The sequence below is a fragment of the Myotis lucifugus genome, unplaced genomic scaffold (assembly GCF_000147115.1).
Source record: "Myotis lucifugus unplaced genomic scaffold, Myoluc2.0 scaffold_30, whole genome shotgun sequence".
Classification (NCBI taxonomy): Eukaryota; Metazoa; Chordata; class Mammalia; order Chiroptera; family Vespertilionidae; genus Myotis; species Myotis lucifugus.
In genome coordinates this window covers 4,329,801-4,356,900 of record NW_005871078.1, presented here as the reverse complement: position 1 = coordinate 4,356,900, position 27,100 = coordinate 4,329,801, and the positions used below count along the sequence as shown (strand labels likewise).

The 27,100-nt window shown below is 34.7% G+C and overlaps 1 protein-coding gene across 2 annotated transcripts in view; it reads right to left on the bottom strand.

Annotated features, from left to right (window-relative positions):
* The window catches only part of ABCD2 (ATP binding cassette subfamily D member 2), a 50,216-nt gene that overhangs the window by 5,733 nt on the left and 17,383 nt on the right, over nt 1-27,100 (bottom strand). For both annotated transcript variants that reach the window (XM_006086734.1, XM_023752263.1), the window contains exons 6-9: nt 25,284-25,429; nt 10,737-10,882; nt 7,370-7,454; nt 873-998 (exon numbers count right to left, since the gene is read on the bottom strand). In XM_006086734.1, coding sequence (XP_006086796.1) covers nt 873-998; nt 7,370-7,454; nt 10,737-10,882; nt 25,284-25,429 — 503 coding nt within the window. The remainder of the gene's footprint in view (nt 1-872; nt 999-7,369; nt 7,455-10,736; nt 10,883-25,283; nt 25,430-27,100) is intronic.

Sequence of the window (27,100 nt, the reverse complement as noted above, 5' to 3'; positions counted from 1 at the left end):
AAAATATATTTAAACAAAAACAAAACAACAACCTATTTGTTCCTTTAATTGAGAAAAATGGCTTTTTCCAATGCCTCTTTAGGCTACTTGAATAAGGAACTGAATGACAAGATAGCATAATGCAACTGATCAATGTGTCTCTGTCACACTGATGTTTGTCTTTCTCTCCCTTCCTCTTGCTCTAATATATATATATATGTGTATATATATATATATATATATATATATATATATATATATGAGAGTAATGGTAAAAATGACATCATTTTTTTAAAATGGGAAATCTCATTTTATGAGGTATTATTTATAAAACATTTTCATTCATTTTTCCTTGAAACAAAACAAAGCAAAAACTTTTTTTCCTGTTTCCTTCGAGTTAATCATTTGGGCAATATCAACTTTGACATTTTCCTGGATTTTGAAAAACAAACTTAAAAGATGATGTAAAATTATGCAAATACAGAGTTGGACAAAAGTAGGTTTATAGTTGTTCATGTGGAAAAAACACATGCAGGTTATGATTATTATAATAGTTTTATTAACTCAAAAGAATAAACTCTGTGTTTCACATACAACCATAAAGCTACTTTTTCCCACTCTTGTATATTCTTTACTAGTATACCCTATGAAATTATGAATATTTAATAATCACCAAATTTTTGAACTTCTCTTAAGGATTATTGAAATGTGATGATAGTTTCCAAATAGCACATTAATGCTAGGTTTGAGATATGTAAATTACTAGTGTCAACTTAACAAAAATAGAGGTAGAAAGTAGATGAAATGTCCTATGCTTATAGTGGAAAGTTTAGAAAAGCTAATCATTAAGAAATATAAGGAAAAACCATCTCTCACAAATTGGAAACACTTACCAAAGAGAAGGCCTGTGTGTTATGGATAGCAAGGAAATTCCAGCCCCCTTTGCAGCCTGAAATATCTTTCCTTCAACATCAATGCTGACAGCACTGGTACATTCATCCAGCAATGCATATTTTGGTCTTTAAAAAATAAACACAAATAAATGAATGATTTTCCTATTTGGATGAGAAATCTTTATTTGAACAATATGAGTTGCGATGTTACCTTTAAAAGAGCAAAATAGTCTATGACATATCAACGGTGATAAATGATAAAGCAAAAGAGCAGTCATCCTTCCACCCCCCTGTTTGGACTAGAATATAATATTCTTCTTAAATTTTAAATAGATTTTCTGAAGCCTGCTCACAGTACAATAAGCTTTATCGTTACGCAGATGGGTGAGTCATATATGGGAGGCGTAGGAAGATGAGGCTGGTCATGGAGTGCTTTTTCTACAGAAGGCAGGCTCATTCTTGGTGACAAGGTTCTAATCTAACTAATTAAATGAAAAATACATTACAGTAGCTAATTATCAAACAAACCACAGCCCTGTTAGAAAAGATTTACTAAGAAGATAATTTTATCAACATTGTGAGTACCTAATCACTTACTAATAAGAATCTCATTGCTATAAGATTCTGCAAAAGTAAGTATGCCTAATTTGACAAGTTTAGAGTAGTTATTTAACTTGGTAACATTGTGACCATGCTTCACAATCAAATTCTTAGGGGGGGAAAATCAGTAAATATTTTTCTGATTGTACTCAACAATTTTGTTTTTTGCTAGCTCAATTTTTAGTCGGGAAATGACTTTCTACTCCTATCAGAGGCACCTATCACTTACCACCATTTTCATCTGTTTATTCTCTTCCTTTAATCTTACTCCCCTACTCTTTCTTTTGCCTTTACCTTATTTCAAACCTATCTGGACTTTAGGTATGTATTTGGCACTCAGAAACATGACTCAGCTTTGTTAAGAGGACCAAAGATGAGCCCTAGCCGGTTTTGCTCAGTGGAGAGAGCGTAGGCCGGCAGACCGCCCTACCTGGGCCCTGGTCAGGGCTCATGCAGGAGGCAACTAATCAATGTGTTTCTCTCACATCAATGTTTCTGTCTGTCTTTCCCTCTCTCTTGCACTCTCTCTCTAAAAATCAATGGAAAATATCCTCGGGTGAGGATTAAAGGATTAAAGAAAGAGAGAGAGAGAGAGAGAGAGAGGGAGAGAGCCAAAGATCAACTCATGCACTGTCATTTATTATTTACTTCAGGGCTGAAAATCAGTATCAAGTATTTACCAGGACAATTTCCTCCATGAAGAAACTCTGTTTTTTAGAAATAAATGACAATGGAAAGATAAAAATTGAAACCAGTAGTAATTTCTCATTCAGCATAGTTACTTAGCACTGTAAAGTCGTTTTCTATGATGGATTTGCTTTTTAATAAGATCCTTTACCTACTTGTTGGAAGGGGGAGTATTCAAAGCAATTTTAACACCCCATTTTATTTTTTTTAAATATATTTTTACTAGAGGCCTGGTGCACAAAAATTTGTGCACTTGGGGGGGTCTCTCAGCCCGGCCTGTGCCCTCTCGCAGTCTGGGACCCCTCGGGGGATGACCACCTGCTGGCTTAGGCCCGCTCCCCGGGGGATTGGGCCTAAGCTGGCAATCAGACATCCCTCTGGCAGCCCGGGAGCCCTTGGGGGATGTCCACTTGCCAGCAGGGAGCAGGCCTAAGCTGCAGTCTGACATCCTTAGTGCTGCTGAGGAGGCGGGAGAGGCTCCCACCACCACCGCTGTACTGGCAGCCTTCAGCCTGGCTTGTGGCTGAGAAGAGCTCCCCCTGTAGGAGCGCACTGACCACCAGGGGGAAGCTCCTGCATTGAGCGTCTGCCTCCTGGTGGTCAGTGTGTGTCATAGTGACCAGTCATTCCCAGTCGTTCTGCTGTTAGGGTCAGTTTGCATATTAATTACCCTTTTATTATATAGAATAGAGGCCTGGTGCACGGGTGGGCTGGTTTCCCCTGAAGGGTGTCCCGGATCAGGGTGGGGTTCCCGCTTGGGTGCCTTGCCAGCCTGGGTGAGGGGCTGATGGGTGTTTTCAGGCTGGTCACACCCCCTTCAGGGTGTGGGTCGCCACTGGGGTGCCTGGCCAGCCTGGGTGAGGGGCTGATGGCTGTATTCAGGCTGGCCACACCCCCTTTAGGGTGGGGGGTCCCCACTGGGGTGCCTGGCCAGTCTGGGTGAGGGGCTGAGGGCCGTTTTCAGGCTGGCCAAGCCCCCCGGCGATGGAAGCTCCCAGCCTCTCCTTTTTTTCTTTTTTCTTTTTATTCTGGGATTTATTTACCTTCTATACTTGAAACTTTGTTGCCTTCAGTGGAGCTCAGAGCTGGCCTTGGGAAGCTTGGCTTCCTCCATCAGTGGGGCAACCAAGCCTCCTGCTCGCTCCAGCTCCATGGCCACGGCTGACTGAAAGCAGGTATCTGGGGTTTATTTAGCTTCTATAATTGAAACTTTGTTGCCTTCAGTGGAGCTCAGAGCCGGTGGCAGGAAGCTTGGCTTCCTCCATCACTGGGGCAACCAAGCCTCCTGCTCGCTCCAGCTCCATGGCTGCCGGCCGCCACCTTGGTTAGGTTAATTTGCATATAGTCGCTCTGATTGGCTGGTGGGCGTGGCTTAAGGTGTAGCAAAGGTACAGTCAATTTGCATGTTTGTCTTTTATTATATTAGATTGATTTCAGAGAGGAAATGAGAGGGAGAGAGATCAGCTGCCTCCTGATTGAGCCTGCAACCTGGGCATGTGCCCTGATTGGGAATCGAACCGTGACCTCCTGGTTCATAGGTCAACACTCAACCACTGAGATATGCCACCCGACACCACCATTTTACTTTAATAACTGCTTTCCATGCAAAGAACTAAAAGATCACTACAAGTTCCCCATGACATCAACAGATGCAGTTTTGCTTCTTGGCTTTTGGTTACTGTTCTGGTTTAAGTATTAAGCATTACTTTTTTGTCTCAGAATTGATCACTGTTTTATGGATGACATTTTTTAAGTGGAAGAGAGGGAAAAAGGAAGTATAAGAGAGAGGTTTGGCTTCCTGTTATAAAATAAGTCATGAGGATGTAATCTATGGCATAAGGAGTAAAGCTGATAATATCGCCATAACTATGTATGTTGTCAGATGGTTACCAGGCTTATTGTTGTGATCATTTTGTAAGGTATGTAAATGCTGAGTTACTATGTTGTACACCCGAAACTAATATAATACTGTATGTCAATAAAATTTTAAAATAAATTAATCTTTTTAAAGATTTAATAAATTATAAAAAAAGGGATTGGGATAAAATTTTCTTCTTGGAAATCTCTTGAGTAATAAAGCTACTTATTGTATTATGTCTTATTTTTAGAGTGCTTTGAGCTAAACAGAGAAGAGAAGCCATTTTAGAATTAGAAAAAAGTATATATCTTATACTCTGTTGTCATAGCAACCCCTAGTCTAGCAGATGTAAGATAGATTGCACACTGTTGTTTCTGTGGCATGACTGCTATGTGTGTGTGTGTGTGTGTGTGTGTGTGTGTTTTGCGTGTGTGTGTGTTGCGTGTACGTGTGTGTGTGTGTGTGTGTGTGTGTGTGTGTGTTTGTGATGTACTGAAATATAGTAAGCAATAGCTGGAATCTGGTACTGATATAACTAAGTAAAACATTAGATAATATGGTTTCTCAGATTTTCCTCCTTTTTCTTTTGGTGTCATCAGAAGAGTGAGCCTTGCAAAAGATCTAGTCTATCCCCGTTAAGACAGAACTATATTGATCATGCTTTAAACATTAAAAATCCTTTCAAAAAGAGTATACAATTGTGATATTGAATACTCCCTGCCAAAGTTCTCCATTTTAGCTAGCTCCATTCTTTCACATTGCAATTCAAATCTTTTTATTAACTCCTTGAGAATGAGGGGAGGCAGTTTCTCATTATTATACTTTTCCTTCACTGTTTAATATTTCCATTTCATTTTATTTTTTCTCAATAGGTTCTGCTTTTCAACAATTTCATCATCTTCATGATCACTAAATTTTTTCCCACTGGTATACTTGTAACTTAATCTTTATTCAGTCTCATATCCAAAATATTTTAGATACACAAATAAGTATCAACTATTTATTTCAAGTTATGGGTACTTGAAACCTCTTTTGGCTGGCATCTTTCATTAATGCCTCTTGCTCTTTATTACACGGTTTATTTTATTAACAAACTGATGCAGTGAGAAATTTGCAGTCACATTTTACATTCCATTATATTACATTTCATCAACTATGCTGGTGATCATATTACTGAATATTTATGGACAGAGTGCAAACAGATTCAGGGTGATAGTGGGTAACAGCTGGTCATAAATGTCAAACTGTAAAGTTTACATTTGAATCTTATCACATCAGCTGAGAAAGGGGCGTTACCAAATATACTTCACTGAAAATTCTAAGTTAGCAAATTTTGGTTCACTTTTTTGAGCTTGTCATGTTCTTTAACCATGTACATTAATATAAATACAATATTTTTAACACAATTTTTTCCATTAAATATTCCAGCTAGATGCAAAATTAACACTTACTGGCTGATTTAATTTATATGAAGTTGTAGAACAGGAAGAACTAATTTATGATGATAGAAATCAAAACAGAAATTAGCTAAGTGGGGATCTGACTGGAAATGGGAATGAGGGACTTTCTAGGGTGACAGAAATGTTCTCTATCTTAATTGAGGTATTGGTTACACAATGTATCATACATTTAGCAAAAGCCATTGAATGTATACTTAAGGTCTGTCTGTGCATTAGGTACATAAAGTATCACAATAATATTTTTTTTAAAAATCCTGGCTAGCTATTGCATAATAATACACATAAAGGTTTACAAAATAAAAAGAGAGCCCTCACCGCTGTTGCTCAGTGGTTAGAGTGTGAGCCTGCGCATTGGAGGGTCTTGGGTTCAATTCCCGGTCAAGGGCATGTACCTGGGCTGCAGGTTCGCTCCCCACCCACTGTTGAGGTGCATGTGGGAGGCAACCAATTCATGGGTCTCTCTCACATCAATGTTTCTCTCTCTCCCCTCTCTCTCTTTCTTCCTCCCCCCTCCTTTCCACTCTCTAAAATATCAATGGGAAAAAAATCCTCATTCCTCGGGTGAGGATTAAAAAATAAGTAAATAGATAAATAAATAAATAAAAAATTTTAATATACTTTATGAAAATAGTTACATTAAAAAATCAAGATAATGACCAGCTTTTGTGCATCAACAAGATTGAGAAGAAGCTATTTCTAAATTTTAAGTGTTATAAGTTAATGAGATGACAGATTTTTTTCTTCTTTTAATTTATCTAAATTTTCTACTTTTATGAAAAGGAAGTATAAGAGAGAAGGTTGGCTTCTTGTTATAAAATAAGTATGTAATCTATGGCATAAGGAGTAAAGTTGATAACATCGTCATAACTATGCATGTTGAATGTATAATCATATTTTGATGGACTTGTTTAAATATGTGCTTTTTCCAATGTTAAACTTTGAATATGAATCAGGTGACTTTAAATAATTATCATTAATTTTATTAGATACGAAATATGGTATGTTATGTACGAAAGTATCCTAAGATTTCTGGTACTGATGCCAAAGTATAAAGTTCTCTACAAAAGTATTAATGCTTCCACTGCAATTCCTTCAGGAGTATTGCATTGCCCCAGCTTATGGCCCCTTCATGTATTCACATATGTAAATGTAATTCTTGGTCCTTTTTGACCAAGATGTAAGGACTAAAAGCGAGTTACATATTTTCTGATGACCTCCTGCTTTGCATACATCTCAGATTCTCATTATCAGAAGTCTAAGGGGGAAAAAAGATATTTCTTTTTCAGGGAAGAATAGGACAGACAAGATGGATAAAGGAGAATAGCTTTATTTCTTTCTAGTGTCCTGTGCCTGGTATCTTTGAAGTCCTATGAATCTGACGCTGGTTACAAAGAAAAAAATTTTATCAGAAGAAATTATTTTCTGAATCTCTTTTTATCAGAGTCCATTAAGACCTACGCTGGCTGGTTCTTTTTTCCACTGGATATGCCTCTGATTTTTGACGAGGGGAGCATTATTAAACGTAATAAGATACTGAGTGGTTGAAAAGTTAATTTAGTTTGAATTTAACAATTTAACTCAGAAATATTACTGAATGACTACCTACTGTGTTCACAACAGTAAATAGTGGTTATGTATTCTTTACAATTTAAAATTAATACAATCCAACTTTCAAACTTAGAATACATAAAAATTTAATTTTGTCATCTAACATTAGTCATCATAAAAGAAACAGAAAAAAGGACTTGACAATTTCTGTCACATAAAAACATTCAAACTGTAAAGTCTAAGCACTCATTTTTCAGTGAGAAATTTTTAAACTAAAGATGAGGTCAGTGAGGTTTTTTTGTTACACCAATGGAATAGTGGTTCCCTGAGAATAGCACACTCACCTATGGTAAAACATTCGAGCCATGCCCATTCTTTGCTTCTCCCCTCCTGATAGGACATCTTTCCAGTCCATAATAGCATCCCATCCTTAAAAAAATAAAGATACATATTTTATAAAGCAGTCGTTGGTTACAGTTTTGGACAGGTGATTCTGGCAAGTTTATTTACACAAAGAACCTGGTATTTTACACAGAACACATGATTGGATAAACTAGAGAGCCTCATGTATAAGCATTTTGTTTTAGATATGATATTTTGAAGGATAATAATTCCTTTTGCTGACAAATCATCTTCTAAGAATTTGAAATACTGACACTCTTAAAATTTGTTTGTTTCTGAATATGTCCAAAGAGTTGGTATAGTTATACTTATTTTGCAGGGTGTTGGGAGAAAAGACCAACACATTTGCATAGGCCTATTGCAAAGTCTGCCAAGAGTAAGGCAGGAACTATCGTAAATGCTTCCATGTGTCTGGCACTTTATATGAGTTTTCTCATTAATATTTCTCAATCTTGTAAGGTAGATATTATTAGTTGCATATTATAGATGGGTACCCTGAAACTCCTGGAATAATTGACATGTCTAATTTTACACAGCTAGGTATCAGAGTTGGTATTTATATGCAGGTCTATTTTCATGCTTGTACAGTTTATTTATGCCACATCTCCTACAACTTCTTAGTTACTGACTTTCTGTTGGATATTTACTCAAAAAAAGCAATGCTTCTATTTTTAAAAAACAGTTTAGATCTACACATACTGACATAGAAATATACTCGGAATTTTTTTATATGAAAAACCAAATTGCAGAATTATGTGTGCCATTTTCCTTCCAGGAAATTTCTATCTATTTAAAACTATATCCTTAAATTAGGAAAAATGCCATCTAATTCGAAGTTCTTGCATCTAGTGAAAACTGTTGACATAATACTTCTTCTGTGACTGAATTTTTAGAACATTTTTCTTATTCTTTTAAACAATATGTTTTTATTGATTTCAGAGAGAGGAAGGGAGAGGGAGAGAGAGAGAGAGAGAGAGAGAGAGAGAGAGAGAGACAGAAACATCTATCTGCTGCCTCCTGCATGCCCCCAACTGGGATCGAAGCTGAAATGTTGGCATGTACTCTAACAGAGAATCAAACAGACGATCTCTTAGTGCGTGGGCCAATGCTCAACCAACTGAGCCACACCAGCTGGGCTCTATGACTGAATTTTATAGTATTTATGAAACATAAGTGAGCATTTGAAAACTAGGTTCAGATTACTACCGTGTGGATAAATATTCTGGGCTTTAAAAATATTTCTCCCTTGCCACCTGAGAAGACAAAAGTATTTGGGTCAAGAGAAGTTTTAGCTTTACATATTTAAATAAATCATGTCCTTTGTTCCACTAAACCCAAAAGTTTTAGCAGGCAATACTGCTTAATCTCAGAACAGCTAAATCAGAACTTAAGTCATATTATCACCTCTGATATTGATTTAGAGAGACTAAGACAGCTAAGAAGAGAATGGTTTTCCTGCTACCTAGAGATGTACAAACTGCTTTATTCATGTCCATTTGTTAACACTTCTTCTTTCTATTTTGTAAACTCTTTGATGGAATGAAACATAGTTTTTAATTCCATCTTTTACTAAAGCAAAGCATTTCTCTAAGCAAAATATTAGGTAGTCTAAACAGACCTTCAGTAGGCTTCTTCCAAGTAAGTGATGACCTTGCAAATGAAAGCACTTTCTTGCTTCGCTTAAAAACACATTTCATGTTTTAAGGGTTAGGCAAGTAAAGTGGGTTTCCTTGGAATTTTTTGATGTGTAAGGATATAACAATTCTCACTAGTACCCAGGAAGCTAGAAGATAACATAGCACAGTGGAATAGCATAGTCTATAGAACATTGACTTTCAAGTATGGTCTGTGGTTGAATCCCTGTCTCACCACTAGCTATAGGTCCCTAGGGAATGTATTAAACGTTAGTTAAACCCACATCATTTGGAAGTTATAAACATGAAATAAGTTGACAATGTAAATTGCTTAATATGTTGTATTCTGCATAGTAAGCACCCAATAAACCATTATAATTATGATTTCATTATTAAGGTTGGGACATTATTAAAAACAGTTCTAGAACTTCTTGATGACTTCTAAAAAAGAAATTACCCCACATTTATCATATGTTTCTATTTGGATTATTGGATTTCAAACTTATCCAAAATAACTTACCCAAGATTAACAGGCAGTATATATTCTGGCACAGTGTTTTGGAACTGGGAAGGAGTTGACCATATGAAACAAAAAGACAACCTGCTTTCCATGTTTGTAGCATTTATAAATTATGATATTACAAACAACATAAAAGTAAATATAATAATACCTCTGTTATCTGCCTCATTTGCTTCTTGTTAAGATCAAATGAAATAATATATGAGAAATTTCTGTGTAAAATATCAAGTACCATCACACAAAGACAAAATGCTGTAGCAATATTACAACTAGTAATAGTGCCATTAGCTACTAATTCTTGTGCATTTACCATGTGCTACTGTTCTAAATGCTTTACATAGTCTTATTTAATCTTTTCAGAATCCTTATGAGGTAGATATTTACAGTTGAAGGTAGAGATAACCGTGTTAATTAAGACTTCATTCCAAAACTTTGACTTCAAAGCTTATATGCTTAATCACTGTACTACCCTGCTTCTTCTGATCATGGAAAAGGGCTAGAAAATAAAATCCTTGCAAAATTAAACCTAGAAATAAAGCTTGTTATTTCAGTAGTTTTTCTAGGCTATCAAGTTATATGTTATCAAGTTATTTGAAAGTCTGACCATTATAAAGCAATTCTTTTTTAAGCTCATATATATGACTTTTATTCCTATTCTTTCAAAAATATTTTATGCTGAAAAACCACAGTACAGAAGTTTCTATATTTTATCTAATTCTCTATATGCTGCTTGAGAGAAAAAAAATGTATTGGTAAGACTGTGGGTCTAAAACCAAAAAAGAAGTTTCATGACAATTATCTCTCAAATTATTAATTTTAATGTAAGCCAAACTTGACAGGAAAATATATCTGTCATAAACTTTACATATATCTAGATTGACAGTGGCCTCAGGGACACTTGTACATCCAAATATGAAATAATAACTGTTTTAAAGTGCCAGCAGCAGACTTAATAAAAAGCCAAGTGTGCTGCATGAAATATAACACACGCAGAAAAGGATGTCAATAATAGAAAAGCACTAAAAGCTGTTTTTCTTTCCTTGTGAACTTATATTCCAATAATAGCATACATTCAAATTAAACCACAGACAATTTACTCATTTATTTTTAAAAAACAAAGTTAAGTACATTAAACAAAAGAATGACAGAGCTTACCTCCTTCTCTTTGAACGATGTGATAGAGGTGGACATTGTGTAGGATACATTCCAGGTCGTGGTCTGTGTAGCCTTTATCACGCATGTCATCCACTGAATCAGGATAGATGACTTGATCCCGAAGACTTCCAAGAGACATGTATGGCCTATGAAACACCAAGCACACAAGAATCCTAGTACAACATCATTTCAGTTTACTCAGTGTGACATCCCTGTGGTCTGAAAATGCCATTGCAGACCTTACATACCACATTTCTAGGGTTGTATTTGTTGCCTAGTGATGAGTATTCTTTTCTCGGGCACGGCAGGATAATACACTGCTATGTTCATGTACAGATTTACTGAAACTTAGCCACAAATAAAGTTCTATTTCAAATCTAACAAGAGATAGTTGGATAGTTTCAGCAGCAGAAACACTTGCATGTTTCACTATATTTTATAAATGTTGCTTCTGTATTTCATCAAATATTATTTAGGTTAACTATTATAAAATTTAAGATTTTGACCCAGCAATGTGAACAAACAAAACTTTTCTTTAAAAAAATGGTATTCAAAATAAGAGAAATGCAAATTAAAACTACCCTGAGTTACGTACTTGTACTTATCAGATTGGCAGAGTTTCAAAAGCTCGTCAACTCACTCCAACCTCTGGAGAAATAGGTGCGTTCATACAGTGGTGAAGGTGTGAAATGGTACAACCCTTTGGAGGGAATTTGGCAAACCAACATATCACTTGACTTTTGATTACTTCTAAGAATTTACTCTAAAGATATACTTCCAAAAACACCAACAGTAACTAAAAAAAGTGCATACTGTTATCCATTCAGATTATTTGTAATTGCAAAAGATTGAAAACAACCAAAATGCTCACACAAAGGAGACTGACTAAGTAAACTATAATACCTGCCTCTTGTAGCTATAAAACAGGATGTGGAAACCTTTGGAAATTGATGGAATGATTTCCATAAGTTATTGTGAAGTTAAAAAAAAAAGTGCAAAAGTAGATGTATAGCAGGTTTTCTCAACAGTTCCATCATGAATATACTGAACTACATACTAGTATTTCTTTGTTGTTGAGGGCTATCCCGTGTGCCATAGGATGTTTAGCAGCATACCTGGTCTCCATCCATTAGACACTAGTAGCATCCACTACAGTAATGATAAAAAAAATTCTACATATATTGTTCCCGGGGGGACAGAACCATCCCCATTTGAGAACTATTGATCTATACATTCATCCCCTGATATCTGCGGGGGGAGAGGGGGAATTAATTCCAGGGCCCCTTGTGGATACCAAAATCCTCAGATGCATAAATCCCTTATGTAAAATGGAGTATTTGCATATAACCTACAAACATCCTCCTGTATACCTTAGATCATCTCCAGATTACTTGTAATTTCTAATACAATGTAAATGCTATGTACATAGTTGTTACACTATTGTTTTCCTTGTAATTACAAGGAAAAAAGTCTGTACATGTTCAGTACAGACAAGCATAATGACATACAATACCCATGAGCAACAACATAACACTTATAAACATTTTTGATCCACGGTTGGTTGAATCCGTGGATGTGGAACCTGCAGGTGCAGGTGGCTGACTGTAATATACCACCTTTATGTAAAATAAAATTAAGAAAATACATATTGTATGCATATATGTATAACCTGTGGACACAGACAATGGGGTGGTGAGGGCCTGGGGGAGGGGGCAATGGGAGAGGACTTGAAGAGGTTAATGGAGGGAAAAGGAGGACTTATGTAATACTTTCAACAATAAAGATTAAAAGGAAAAAATAAAATACATATTTATCTGCTTATTTTTACAAGGAGAAACACAAGAAGGTTTTGCTTATATTTACAAAAGGAAACGCAGTAAATCAGAAACTAATGAAATTGATTACCTGCTGGAGATGGGAGGACCAAGTCAGATTGGATTTTGGGAAGAGTGACCTAAGAATCCTTTCTACATAATTTTTACTTTTAGACTGGAAACAGCCCAAGTGCCCATCAGTAGACGAGTGGATAAATATGCTGTGGTACACTTATACCATGAAATACTATGCAGCAGTAAAAAAGAAGGATCTTTTACCCTTTGAGACAGCATGGAGGCACCTGGAGAGTATTACGCTAAGTGAAATAAGCCAGTCAGAAAAAGACAAGTTTCACATGATCTCACTCATATGTGGAATCTAATGAGCAAAATAAACTGATGAACCAAATATATCCAGAGACATAGAAGCATAGAACAGAATGTGAAATCTCAGAGAGGCGGCAGGGGGAGGGTGGGTGGCTGGGAAGTGATCAAGCAAAGAACTTGTATGCATGTATACATAATCCATGGACACAGACAATAGGTTGGTGAAGGCCTGGGGAAGGGGGTGAAGGCAGGCTAGAAGGGGTCAATGGGGTAATAAAAGGGACATACATAATACTTTCAATAATAAATATTTTTTTAAAAAAGAAAAGGCTGATGAAATTATACAAAAATCTATCTAATCTAATAATAGACAAACAGGGTAATTGACCATACCTTCAGTACGCCTCCCATTGGCTAATCAGCGAGATATGCAAATTAACCGCCAACAAAGATGGCAGTTAATTTGTATATGCAGCTCTGGCAGGAAAACGGTGCTGGCAGCCAGGGAAAGGGAAGGCCTATTGCACGAATCTTTTCATGTAACAGGCCTCTAGTATATATATAAAAGCCTAAGCGACCAGCCAACCGGCCGGTAGCTATGACGCGCACTGACCACCAGGGAGCAGATGCTCAACACAATAGCAGAAACCACGGGCATGGAAACATGGAACAGATTGATGAACCTCAGAGGGAAGGGGGGAGGTGGGAGGGTGGGAAGAGATTAACTGAAGATCTTATATGCATACTAGAGGCCTGGTGCACAGATTTGTGCACTGGTGGGGACCCTTCGCCTGGCCTGTGGGGATTGGGCCGAAACTGGCTCTCTGACTCCACCGAGAGTCCTGGATTGTGAATCTGTGCACCAGGCCTCTAGTATTTTATGAAATTATATATTCATTAAAGATAACAAATATTGCTTTATTAAAGTGCCTTTTTCTCTCAATCATTGTTTTATATTATGTAAAATGGCAAAAACAGTACATCATCTATGTGTTTAATGAGGTAAACAGAAACTAAGGGTACTCTAATAGGTTTTGTTAATATATTTATTTAAAAATATTATTATGAAGTTAAAGTTACCACAGAATCCTCTAGAAAGGCTATGTCTAGAAAATGTGGTATAATGTTGAATCTATTTTGAAAGCACAAGGGAATGGAGGACCCTATATCCAATGTTTATATGATTAGTTGCATGTGATCCTTTTTCCAACTCAAAAGCCTGGAATTTAACATGTTAACTAGCTCAAGTTTCTCTAGTCCTACCAAAGTTATACATAATTAAAGTACTCTGTACTAAACTTTCCTTTCTAGTTATATAGACCTATCCAAATTATCTTCTAATTATTTCAGGTAGATCAATGACCATATCAGAATGTTATTAGCTTACTTGCTCTGGCTCATCAGGAAGAGAATCATGCAACATACAAAGTATAAGCAACAACCAAAAAATATATTACTTATAATTAGTAGCTATCAACAAAGAAACACTAGCTACTTTTAATTTACTTTCTCTAAGTAAAATTCAGAATCACTTCTATTTGTTGTGAAAAAAACACTGAAGTAAACCCATAGGTATCACATTATAACTTAAATAATTATTATTATTTAAACAGCTATCATAGTTGTTTTTCTATGTGATCTAAAATTCCTTCAAATGCATGTATAATTAAAGCTGTTCATTGTAACAGTAAAGTTAAAATAAAAATGTTTGAGATCACTTCCATTCCCAGTGATTATGGCTTTTTATAGTTATTACAAATGTCTCAAGGTACGTTTGTAATTGGTTTTATATTCCCCACCTTTTTGTCCTTAAATATCGACAATTTATGGTTGTTTTGGTAAAATGTACTGACATTTATTAGGGTTTATAATTGTATATTTTTATATTATTCTCTATTTTTCTAATTAATAGGGACAAAGGCAGAAAGAAGGAAAAAGCATACAGAAATGCTAACTCTGTGCTTGGAGTTTCTGGAATCATTACCCAAAATGCTAAATATTTCATAGTCATCTAGGTTTTAATTGTGAACAATACTGATAAAAGTTTCACTGCAATTTAACTATAGTTAAGGCATGTGCTAAGTTTAAGAATAAGGTACAGCTAAGAATACTATGCTGCCATAGTAATAAGAAGTTAGCAATCTGAAAGCCATAAAAAATCTAGCTATTAATAATTCATATAAATGTACATGCTGGAACTGATCTGTCATCAAATTTTTTTCATGAACAGCAAAAATAAGATTTGAGTACTCATTTCATAAGCCATTTCTAATATTCTTAAAATAAGTATGTAGCAAAAAGAAGAAATACTCAACTGAAAAGAGATAGTTACTTATTACTGAAATTATATTTTTAGGATAAGATATTTCTAGGTGCCAGAGCAGAAATGTGCACTTCCTCTTAGGAGCAGGGACTGTGTTCATTTCCAACTAATAAAAATAATATTAGTGGAATTATCAAAGTATCAGTAAGCTAATGAGAATACAAATTTTTTAAGAGTAAACTTTGTTAAGAGTATTTATCATTATATTAGATTGCTGTATAAAATTTCTGATATTTTGATCTTTAAAAATTACCAATTCCACATGGCTTACTCTAATAATTGATTCATGAAATGAGAAAAAACTTTTAGATGCAATGAAAGATTTTTCCCATTACTATTTTTAAAAATTGGCCCATAGAAGAGTTACATATGAAAAAAAGGCAACATTTTTCCAAACAGTAGAAAGCAATAGAAAATCATGTTTATGTTTATAGATCCCTTTAAGAGATTTTTAAGAACGACTGTTAATTACTACACAGGATGTATAAATTACAATTCTGTCAGACAATTGTCCAAAGATATTTATGCAGTTTACTTCTTCGAGTCTAATGGTCATAAAGCAAAGGAATAGAAGTGAATTTGCTACAGCAATACTACTGAAACTTTTTATAGCTAAAAATATTTCTTTTAAGAAAGACATGTTAAATGACAAACATTTATTCCCATCCTAAAGAGCATTATGTGACATATCTAGTGCAAACAACAAAATAAAGTTTTCTCCCTAATTAGTATAAGGAGCCAAACTAATTTGGCAGTAGAAACCAAGTCTGTGAAGATACTCATTAATTTATTCAATTATTCATCAGAGGTTCATGGCACAATATGCCAATAGATATGTTATAGGTTTAGTAGGATACCATCAATGCATAAAGAGACATGCAGGCCCTAGCTAGTTTGGCTCAGTGGATAGAGCGTCGGCCTGTGGACTGAAGGGTCCCAGGTTTGATTCCTGTCAAGAGCACATGCCTGGGTTGTTGGCTTGATCGCCAGCAGGGGGCATGCAGGAGGCAGCCAATCAATGATTCTCTCTCATTGATGTTTCCATCTCTTTCTCCCTCTCCCTTCCTTTCTGTAATCAATAAAAACATTTTTTTTTAAAAAAAGAGACATGCAGATGCCCTTTCTAGCTTATCTATAATAATAAAAGTGTAATATGCTAATTAGACTGAACAGTTGAACGACCTTCTGGACGTCATTCCGGACATCCTTCCAGACGAAGCTGTGGTGGTGGGAGCCAACGCAGAGGGTTAGGGGCGATCAGGCAGGCAGGTGAGCAGTTAGGGGTGATCCAGGCAGGCAGGTGAGTGGTTAGGGGCAATCATGCAGGCAGGCAAGTGGGTAGGGGTGATCAGGCAAGGCAGGCAAGTGGGTAGGGGTGATCAGGCAAGGCAGGCAGGTGAGTGGTTAGGAGCCAGAGGTCTCAGATTGTGAGAGGTTTGTCCAACAGTCAGACATCCCCTGAGGGGTCCTGGATTGTGAGAGGGTGCAGGCCAGGCTGAGGGATCCTCCCCCCCTCCCCCCGCCCCTGTGCATGAATTTTGTGCACCGGGCCTCTAGTATTCTATAAAAATCTGTTCAACAGTGACTCCCATATAACATAGGCAATCTTTTCCAATAATAACTCCCACTCTCAAAGCCCAGATTTGTCTAATTTGGGGACAATGAGACCAGTGTCTGTGTAACCTTTTAGGTATGGGGCTCCACAAGTAGGCCTGGATTAAGCCCCATATCACATTCCTCTTTTATTCCAGTGGCCCTTTCAGACCAACATTCCACTCAGGCAATGGCCCTGCTGCCCTGAATCTTCCTTGGCCTGCAGAGGACCTCTCTATTTGTGTTCTGGCACCTAGAGATTCATTAAGAACCAAAAAGTCCCCAAAAGCTAGAGATCCAGGGGAAAACAGTGATCGAGATATTTAAACTAGCATTCCTCCACATTCTTACTTAGACCACGTCTTCATTCTTTAACCTGATATCTAAGGCAGAAGAAGAAGAGCATAGAGAAAGGAGGCAAATTAGGTCTTCTAACCTCCCTCTGATCTCACGTGCTTCCTGGTTCTTTAACAGTCATTATCTGGTTTTACATTCGTGGATTAAACATGTTGTTATATAACACAGTTCTCCTATCCCTTTAAAGAGAAAATCCTGGATTTGGAAAGCATTCATACAGACACAATTCAAAAGGAAGCTCGGGTTTTTAAATATCTACAAAGCTCATTTGACACACGCACGTCTTAGTATGCAGTGTGGTTGTGCCAATGTTGGTATTATTGGTGTTACTTGAGAGTTCTGTCCATTCTGCTGAATTTCCTATAACAAAACATAGTCTTTGCTCTGTTGCAAAGACAATCTCTTCTTTTGGCAACATATAGGGTAAATCATGATTTTTTTAGGCATAATACTTCATAAAAATTAAGATTTGCTTGTTTTATAAGGTTTGCTTTAAAATTAAGGGAATATTTTTGAGAAATTGTTTAAAATTTTATAGAGCCATGGGTTTTAGAAGAATAGGAAATAGAGAACATATTCAAATTTGAAAGTGATTTGAACATAGTTTAATTTAAAGGACTTTCACTTTTACACAAGAATATAGCTTCTTTCACATTAACATAAATGAATGAAAGCCAAGTACCTATACTAAACTTTAGGCTAAAATTGGCTTAGATTGCCTTCACCCTCAGCATTAAAAGGACTCTGCTTTCAAACAACAGCTTGATATTAGTGCATTGTAAGCATACCAAGCAAACAACCTTAGCTGGTGATATTCACTTGCAAGGTCAGGCAAGAGAATAGGAATTTTTCGGAGATTGTGTCCCTTGCTGCAGGCAAGACAAAGTGACATTAGAGTCAGACATACCTAAGTTCAAATATTAGTTCCAACATTTATCAGTTGGATGGCAACTAGAGATTCAACCTCTCTAAGTTTTCTCATCTATAAACTAGGGATACCAACACCAACCTTATGGGTTATCATACAGATAAAAAAAATGGAAACATATAATATGTATAAAATAGTGACTAGCACACAATAGTTGCTTGACACATTGTAAATTAATTTAAAAAATAGGCCAGAGATGTTCAGCCCTTGCTCAAGTTGCCCTCGAATCTATCAATTACCTCAGGAGGTCATAAGATTCTCAAAATAAAAAATCAATCTTAATTCAGTTTATTTTTAAAATATATAGACTACATCATTAAAAGAAAACATGGATTACTGGCACTTTTATCATTAAAAGATACTGGCACTTCTAAAAGCTAAGATTTCATGTCATAAGCTCATTTTACTAAGAAAAACAGTTGAAGAAAATAGCAATTTTTGAAAGTAATGTAAATTATAAAAGAATGATAGTTTGTTATTCCCCATATGTTTGGGGAATACAGTGCTAGAGAGGCTTTAATGATTATGATTGTCTGATAAAATATTCAAGGTCAAATAGTGTTTTTTAAAAATCACAGGTAGGTTTTTAAATATGATTATTTCATTAATCTGAAAATAAGAGGTGGTGAGTATAGAGGGTTTGTATCAAAAGATTTGGTAAAGAATAACCCTGGTTCTGAACTGCTGGGTAACTCTAAGTATTAAAATCTCTAATTCCTTTAAACTCCAATTTAATTATTTAAAATAATCTATTTAGATTACTTATGCAGAGCATAATCAATATGGGAACAGAATTACATGATGGGTTGGTGCCCAACTGAAGGCTTTCTGAAGAGAGATATGTGATGTATACAGATGATCCTCTGGAGGATTTAGGGAAAAAAAAGGCAGTAAAAAGGAACCCTAGACTCTGCTACCTTTTGTGAGTAAACACCTGTTATCTTCTGTCTTTCTTCTCTCCATCCCTTCTATTCTCCCTCTATCACTTCCTCCTTTTGCTTCCTCTCTCCCTCATCCCCTCTCTCTTTCACTCTCTGTCCTCCCAACCACTACCAAATGTTTCATTTTCTCATTTTGGTGAGTGTTAGAATAATAATATTTTGATAGCAGGTGAACAAAACAACTCAATAAAAGATTGGGCTTTTGAGGTTTTAATGGCTGAAGACAGAGACATACTAGGGAATTACTAAGTGATTAATGAGCCATAAATTAGTGGATTGGTGAAAACAAGAGATCTTAAGTCTACCCCTAGGTAGTTAAAAAGTCAGAGAAACGGCACCAAGAATTGACAAAAGAAATCCAAGATCTGTATCCAAGTGGAAGGCTTTTCCTGAGGGTCAGTGGGGAATAATGAGTTTTGATCATCAGTTTCATTGCTTAGGAAATTCAGTCTCAAACAGCATGAAATTGCAAAAATATTTTTTAAAGTACAATCTGAGCAAGACTAAGAATTTTACCATAGATTTAGAGTGGCTAAATCTATTTTTTAGATGAAATATTTCTTTGCTCAAACTTATGAACTATTCCAGTAACTGTCATATCCAACCATTAATGAAGATGAGATGAGGAAAAATAAAACTGTTTTGAAACTAATTCATCTACCACAACTTTTTAATTGTATTCTTGAACTCTGGCCCAGATTTCTTCTAACTGGCTCTCATTATTAACATTGCTAAAAAGATTTCATAATTTCTTAGGAATTCAGGTTTCCCAGATTTTAAACTGAGCCATTCTCTAGAGATATGGTAAAATAAATAAATAAATAAATAAATAAATAAATAAATAAGTGGCCTAATATGCTTAATAAGAATATTTTCCCCTCAGTAGTTTATTTTTGTCTTCTGTGCATTGCATGACATTACTAGAAATCCACTTTAACAAATCCCACTCCTTTTACCTGATGAAAATAACATTTAATGTATATTTAATTAGTGCATAAAGAGATCTAGTCTCTACAAGGAAGTCTTTCAATCACAAAAAGGAAAATCAGGGATTTTTTTAAAATAAAGGTCTGTTTATGACTTATGAAGTTTAATATGTAGGTATATAGACTCAATTCTATGTTCAATTTATAGGATTTTTTTGCCAACCTAGTATTTAAGCAATATTTCACTGCTATCAATTAATGCAATAAAATATCAGATAATATTCATTAGTGAGAATATCCTAAGTTGAAATGTTTAAGATTAGATACTGACAAATATTTTGAAATAAGTTATAGCAGCTTCCTTTTAAATAATAAAAACTTATAAGATTATTTTCAAATTTACTTAAAAAACTCAGCAGCTTTTGGAATATAAAAATAAATGCTACATTTAGACACTTAGCTTACATGTACATTTAAATAAATTCTATGCTTTTCTGCAAGATATAAGATTCTAAACATAAACACACATTGTCATGCTTCCAAAGCTATGTAATCAAGAGAAAATGACCTTTAACAGTAATTTTTAAGAAAAATTGTTAGTCTTCAAAAATACTTTTCATTTTTCTCCTTAACTAAGTTGTAGTTGACCTTTTGCTTAGGCAAGAGTAAATTTCATAACTAAGAAAAAATTTCCCAGTGATTTATGTCTGTTGCAAAATAACAGGTTTCTCTGAGGACAAAGACTGAATTTATGCACTTTCTTACGACACCCCCCACTCCCTTTAAACAATTGTAGTAAAATACATATAACATAAAATTTGCATCGTAACCATTTTAAGTGTACAGTTCAGTGGTATTTTTTCTTTATTTTTCCAATTTTACTAAGATCAAATAGACATATAACATTATATAAGTTTAAGACATACAACATGTTGATTGGATACACATATATAGCAAAATGGTTACCACCTAGTGTTACCTGACACCTCTGTCACCTCACCATTTCTTTTTGTGTGGTAAGAACACTGAGGATATACTTTCTTAATAACTTCCACATATATAATATGTCATTGTTAACTGTAATCATAATGCTGTGCACTATATTTCTAGAACTTATATATCTTCTAACTCTTGATCAACATCTCCCTCTACCCCCACTCTCCAGACCCTAGTATTAAAGTTTCATTTCTCTGTTTCTACAAGTTTGATGTTTTTAGATCACACATATAAGTGCTGTCACACAGCATCTGCCTTTGTCTGACTTATTCTGCCTAGCACAATGTCCTCAAATTTCAATCATGTTGTCACAAATGGCAGGATTTCCTTCTTTCTCATGGCTGAATAATATTCCATTATATATATAAATGTGAGTTATATGACTTCTTTATTTTTTTGTATATTAAACCACTATCAGACATAAGATTTGCAAATATTTTCTCCCATTCTGTGGGTTGCTGTTTCTTTTATTTTTATTTTTATTGCCTCTTTAGCTGTGCAGAAGCTTTTCAGTTTGATGTAGTCCCACTTACTGATTTTTGCATGTGTTGCTTTGCTTTTGGTTTCACATGCAAAAATTTAATTGCCCAGACCAATGCCAAGGAGTTTATTTCCTATGTTTTCTTCTAAGAGTTTTATGGTTTCAGGTCTCACATTCAAGTCGTTAATCAATTTGAGTTCATTCTTGATAGTGGTATAAGATAGGGGAACAATTTCATTTTTCTGTATGTGGTTGTCTGTTTTCCCAGCATCATTTATTAAAGAGACTATCTTTTCTTAATTAAGTAGACTTGGCTCCCTTGTCAAATATTAACTGACAGGTGTTTATTTCTGAGTCCTCAATTCTGTTCCATTAGTCTAAGTCAGTAGTTCTCAACCTTCTGGCCCTTTAAATATAGTTCCTCATGTTGTGACCCAACCATAAAATTATTTTTGTTGCTACTTCCTAACTGTAATGTTGCTACTGTTATGAATCATAATGTAAATATCTGATATTCAGGATGGTCTTAGGCGACCCCTGTGAAAGGGTTGTTCGACCCCCAAAGGGGTCTTGACCCACAGGTTGAGAACCGCTGGTTTATGTCTATTTTTTATTACAGTACTATACTGTTTTGATGACTATAAGCTTATAGTATAGTTTGAAATCAGGAAGTGTGATGTTTCTGGATTTGTTCTTCTTTCTTATGATTGCTTTTACTATTCAGGTCTTTTGTAGTTTCACAAAAATTTTAGTTTTGTTTTTTGTATTTCTGTCAACAAGGACATTAGAATTGCACAGAATCTATAAATGGCTTTGGGTAATATTGATATTTTAACAATATTCTTACAATCCATGAAAATGGGGTATCTTTCCATTTGTTAGTTTCTTTCATTAAAGTCTTATAGTTTTCAATGTATAGACTTTTCGCCTCCTTAGTTAAATTTATGATGATGAACTTTATTGTTTTTTGATGCTAATATAAATGGGACTGTTTTCTTTATTTCCTTTCCTTTTCAGATAGTTTGTTGCTAGTGCATAGAAACATGATTGATTTCTGTATGTGATTTTGTATCCTAGAACTTACTAAATTTGTTCTAAATGTTTTTGGTGGAGACTTTAAAATTTTTTATATGTAAGATCATATCATCTGCAAATGAAGCTTATTTTACTCCTTTCCTTTTGATTTGGATGTCTTTTATTTCTTTATCTTGCCTGATCACTCCAGTTAGGACTTCCAGTGCTATGTTGAACAAGACTGTGAGAGTAGGCATCCTTGTTTTGTTCCTAGCTTTCAACTTTGTACTGTTGAGTATTATATTAGCTGTGGGTTTGTGGCATATGACTTTTATTATGTCCAGGTATGTTCCTTCTATACCCACTTTTTTGAGAGTTTTTTTTTTTTTATCATGAAACCATGTTTTATTTTGTCAAATGCTTTTTCTTGTGAAGAATGTATATTGTGCTGCTGCTGGATGAAACGTCTGTATATGTCTGTTAGGTCTATTCTGTTTAAAGTATGGTTCAAGTCCAATGTTTCCTTGTTAATTTTCTGTTGGGATGATGTATCCAATGTTGAAAGTGGGGTACTGAAGTCCCCAACGATCTTTCTTCAGATCTGTTAGTATTTGCTTAATATATTAAGGTGTTTTGATATTGGGTCTGTACATATTACAATTATTATATATTCTGGATGAATTGATCGCATTATCATTATATAATGACTTTCTTTGTCTCTTGTTACCATTTTTGGCTTAAAGTCTATTTTGTCTAAGAATAGCTCTCCTTGCTCTCCTTTGGTTTCTATTTGCATAGAATATCTTTGGATCCCTTCACTTTCAGTCTATGTTTGTCCTTTAGGCTGAAGTGAACCTCTTGTAGGTAGTATATAGTTGGATTTTGTTAGAGAATTCAGTCTATTTACATTTAGAGTAATTATTAGAGTTAAGGAATTTAATCCCATTTATTGTTTTCTGGCTATTTTGTACTTCTCTTGTTCCTTTCTTCTTCTTTACAGTCTTGTTTTGTGAGTTGGTGATTTTCTGTAGTGGTATGTGCTGATTCCCTTCTCTTGATCTATTGTGAATCTACTACATGCTTTTGATTTATGATTCCCATGAGGCTTATATAAAACATCTTATAACAGTCTGTTTTACAATAATAACTTAATTGTTATTGCATACAAACACCTCTACCATTTTATTCTCCCCCTTTTATGTTTTTAAAGTGGCAATTACTTCTTTTTATATAAAGTATTCATTAACAAATTATACTAGTTATAGTTATTATTAATACTTTTGTTCTTTAACCTTTATACTAATAGTTAAGTGAGTAACACACCACCATATTACAGTATTCTGAATTTGACTATATGTTTACCTTTATCAGTATGTTGTATATTTTTATGTTACTGATTGGCATCCTTTCATTTCAGTTTGAAGAACTTGCAGCGTTTCTTATAAGGCAGGTCTAGTGAACAAATCCCCTCAGCTTTTGTCTGGGAAAGTCCTTATTTCTCCTTCAGTTCTGAAGGATGATTCCCTGGATTATGTACTTTCCTATGTCTTTGGACTGTCTTATATTGCTTAGGTCACAGCTATATTTGAGAACTGTATCCTTCAATTTACATATGAAATTTAAAATAGCTAAAAACATAAGATTTATGTACATAATTTTATTAAGAAAGTAGAATTCTATGGTATAACAATATTTTCCTCAAAAATTAGAATCAGTCTACTTAACACAATAATGTCTGAAACTTAAACTTTGGGGGTATAATTTAGCTTTCTGCTTCAGAAGGTTTCCCAGACAAAAAGAGAAAATGATTCTGGTGTCACAAGATGGTCATCTATTTTCTGTTAAACATGCGTATCCATGATATTGCTTGTACTCAATATTTTCTTACTGCCAATGCATTTCTTCATCCTCTTACATGTCAGGTAGCTTCCTGCTATTACCATAGATCTTACTTTAAAGAAAAAGTTACACAAAACTTCATCTGCCTAACTATAACATATGGTCTAAAATTTAGACCCGTGGGCAGGATGGTACAAACACTTTCTGACAAAGAAAAAGGGGCAAAGGAGACATGTGATAGCTCCATACATCATGTAACATTTATATTTTCTCTGGGACTATACCCTATGTGCTCTATTGGCTTCCACAAAATAGTCCTCTTAATATAATAAGAGTACTCTGTGTTATCTACCTAACCCAGGGTGAGGATAGATGGAAAAAATTACTGGGTCAGATGAGTATAAGGTATATCTCTTCTTCAGATTTCATCTGCTCTTATTCCCAATGAATGATGCAAATTTGCAAGTATAACTGTGTTTAGATATTTTTAAATTTTTTTATGAAGATGACTAAAAACTTCAGAATAATGTTCCTTTTTAATATTTCTATGCTTACTTTGCATATTTTCAAATCATTAATTAATCATATAGCATAAATGTAACAAAAACTATTTGATAGAGGCTCTTTAAACATAACTGAACAATTTTAGAACATAGGAATGTAAGCAGCTTGATGAAAGGATTAGTATACTATCCAAGTGCAATTTTTTCTGTGAGAAGAGATATTCTGACATCTAAAGTGACCTAATTATTCTTTGGACTAGCCTGTTATTCCTTGACATTAACATCTATATCCTTTGAATGTTCATTATATCCAGTCAAATGTTAAAGTGAACAGAAGTGATATTGTCCTGAAAGTGGCATGGTCCCTTTTAGAACTGAATTTTTATTTCCTTAATAGTTTCTCTAGTGAAACATGCTTAAATATTACAAACTGAAGAGCCTAAGGAATCAAGAGAATTAAAAAGTAAAGAAAATTGATTCTTGTAATATAAAAAATTTTACCTACCTTTGTGGAATATAGAACATATGCTGGGGAGGTGGTTTATAGAGGACTCCCTTATACACAGGCCAGAGCCCACTTAAAATTCTGAAGAGAGAACTCTTCCCACAACCATTGGGACCAGTAATCAAAAGATGCATTCCTTCTTGTACCTAAAGTAAGAAATAAAATTACAAACTGCAAAATAATTTCTTTGGCAGCATTTAAAAGTGATTTATTAAAAAAAACCTTTCAAACACATGATAACCTAGGATGGGCAAGGAATCAAAGAAATCAGAATCAACAGCCTCAAAGTTGGCTTTGACTATGCTCTGAAGCTAAAAGTATTATAAATTAATCCAATCTCAAAGACAATGAATCTTCTTGAAATGAGCATTTGGCTTTCCAAAATTTTAATTGGGACCTTGTAATCAGATACTATACACATGTAGAAACATAACCACATGGAAAATAGGACACTGTTAAAATTTAAATTAAAATATATTCAATTTCATTTTATTTATATTAATATTTATTTAACTTTATATTGAATGAAAATACAACTTCATTGTATTTGTCAGTTGGAGTTATTAGCTATAAAACACTGTTATTCTAAGAGCCAGCTGGGTTGTGTAATTTTGTACTTCAGCAGTCTGAAATGTTACAGAAATCACAAAAGCTCATAATCAGAGAGATAAATTTATTCCAGTTCCGCTTTATTCAAAGATAAATAAAATATGTTTACTAAACCAAGGCAGAAGAAAATAAGAGGGTTGTAATTTAGTCTTATGTCTAGGGATGCATTAAAACATATATATATATTTTATATATGTGTGTGCATGTATACATATATATACACACAGTTATATAGGTATAACAATAAATCAAAAGTTATTTATCCATTATTGATTGGACATTTCTCTTTAGAATCTCTCATCTTATTTACCATTTAAATGTAAACATTTAAATATCATGAGTTACCTTTCTACTCAGGATTGGGAAGTTATCTTAATGTGGTATTCAAAGGATATTGTGAAGAACAAGGAAAAGAAACACCATTTAAAAATGTCATCTACTTCTAAGAACAACTATATTTTTAATTAGTGATTTAAAAATGAATATAGTATGAAAGTATGAGAGAAAGAAAGTACAATATATGTGTAGCTATATCTTTGTATAGTATGGATACAAATATCTAAGTATCAATGATGTAGAATACATCATATTGAAAACTCAAAAATGAAAGAGCATATTATTTGCATTATGTCAGTATAAGGGACCAACCAGTTCAATGTCTATCCTTGACTCATTTGCTGTGTAAACCATAAGCTGAAATCTTTTTGTTGAAAGAATGTAGTGGGGAGAGGAAGGAAGTGGGGAAGGGAAAGAAAAAAGAAGGGTTGGGATGGAGGTTAGATAAAGGAATTAGGAATGTATATAATAAGTATATGTAAAGCAAAAATGGTTCAGATTCACATTCTGTCTAAATAATTAGACATTTCCTTGCCAAACATTGTTTGAATATCTACCATGTGCCTGACATTCTTCTAGGCATAGTAGTTACAGTGTTGGCTAAGACAAAGTCCTTGTTCTCATAGAACTTACATTCCAATGGGAAAGACAATAATAAGAACATGAACAAAAATTAAGTAGTGGTAAATGCTAGGATGACAGCAAAATAAGAAAGTTTATTAGGGAAAGATGGTGGCGTTGTGAGTCTGGTGTGGGGGCTTCTTTTGACTAGGTGGTCAGAAAAGTCCTCTTTGAGGAGGTAACATTTTGGCTGAGCCTGGGTGATGAGAAGCAACTAGTCAGATCTGGGGGAAGAGCATTCTAAGCAGCAA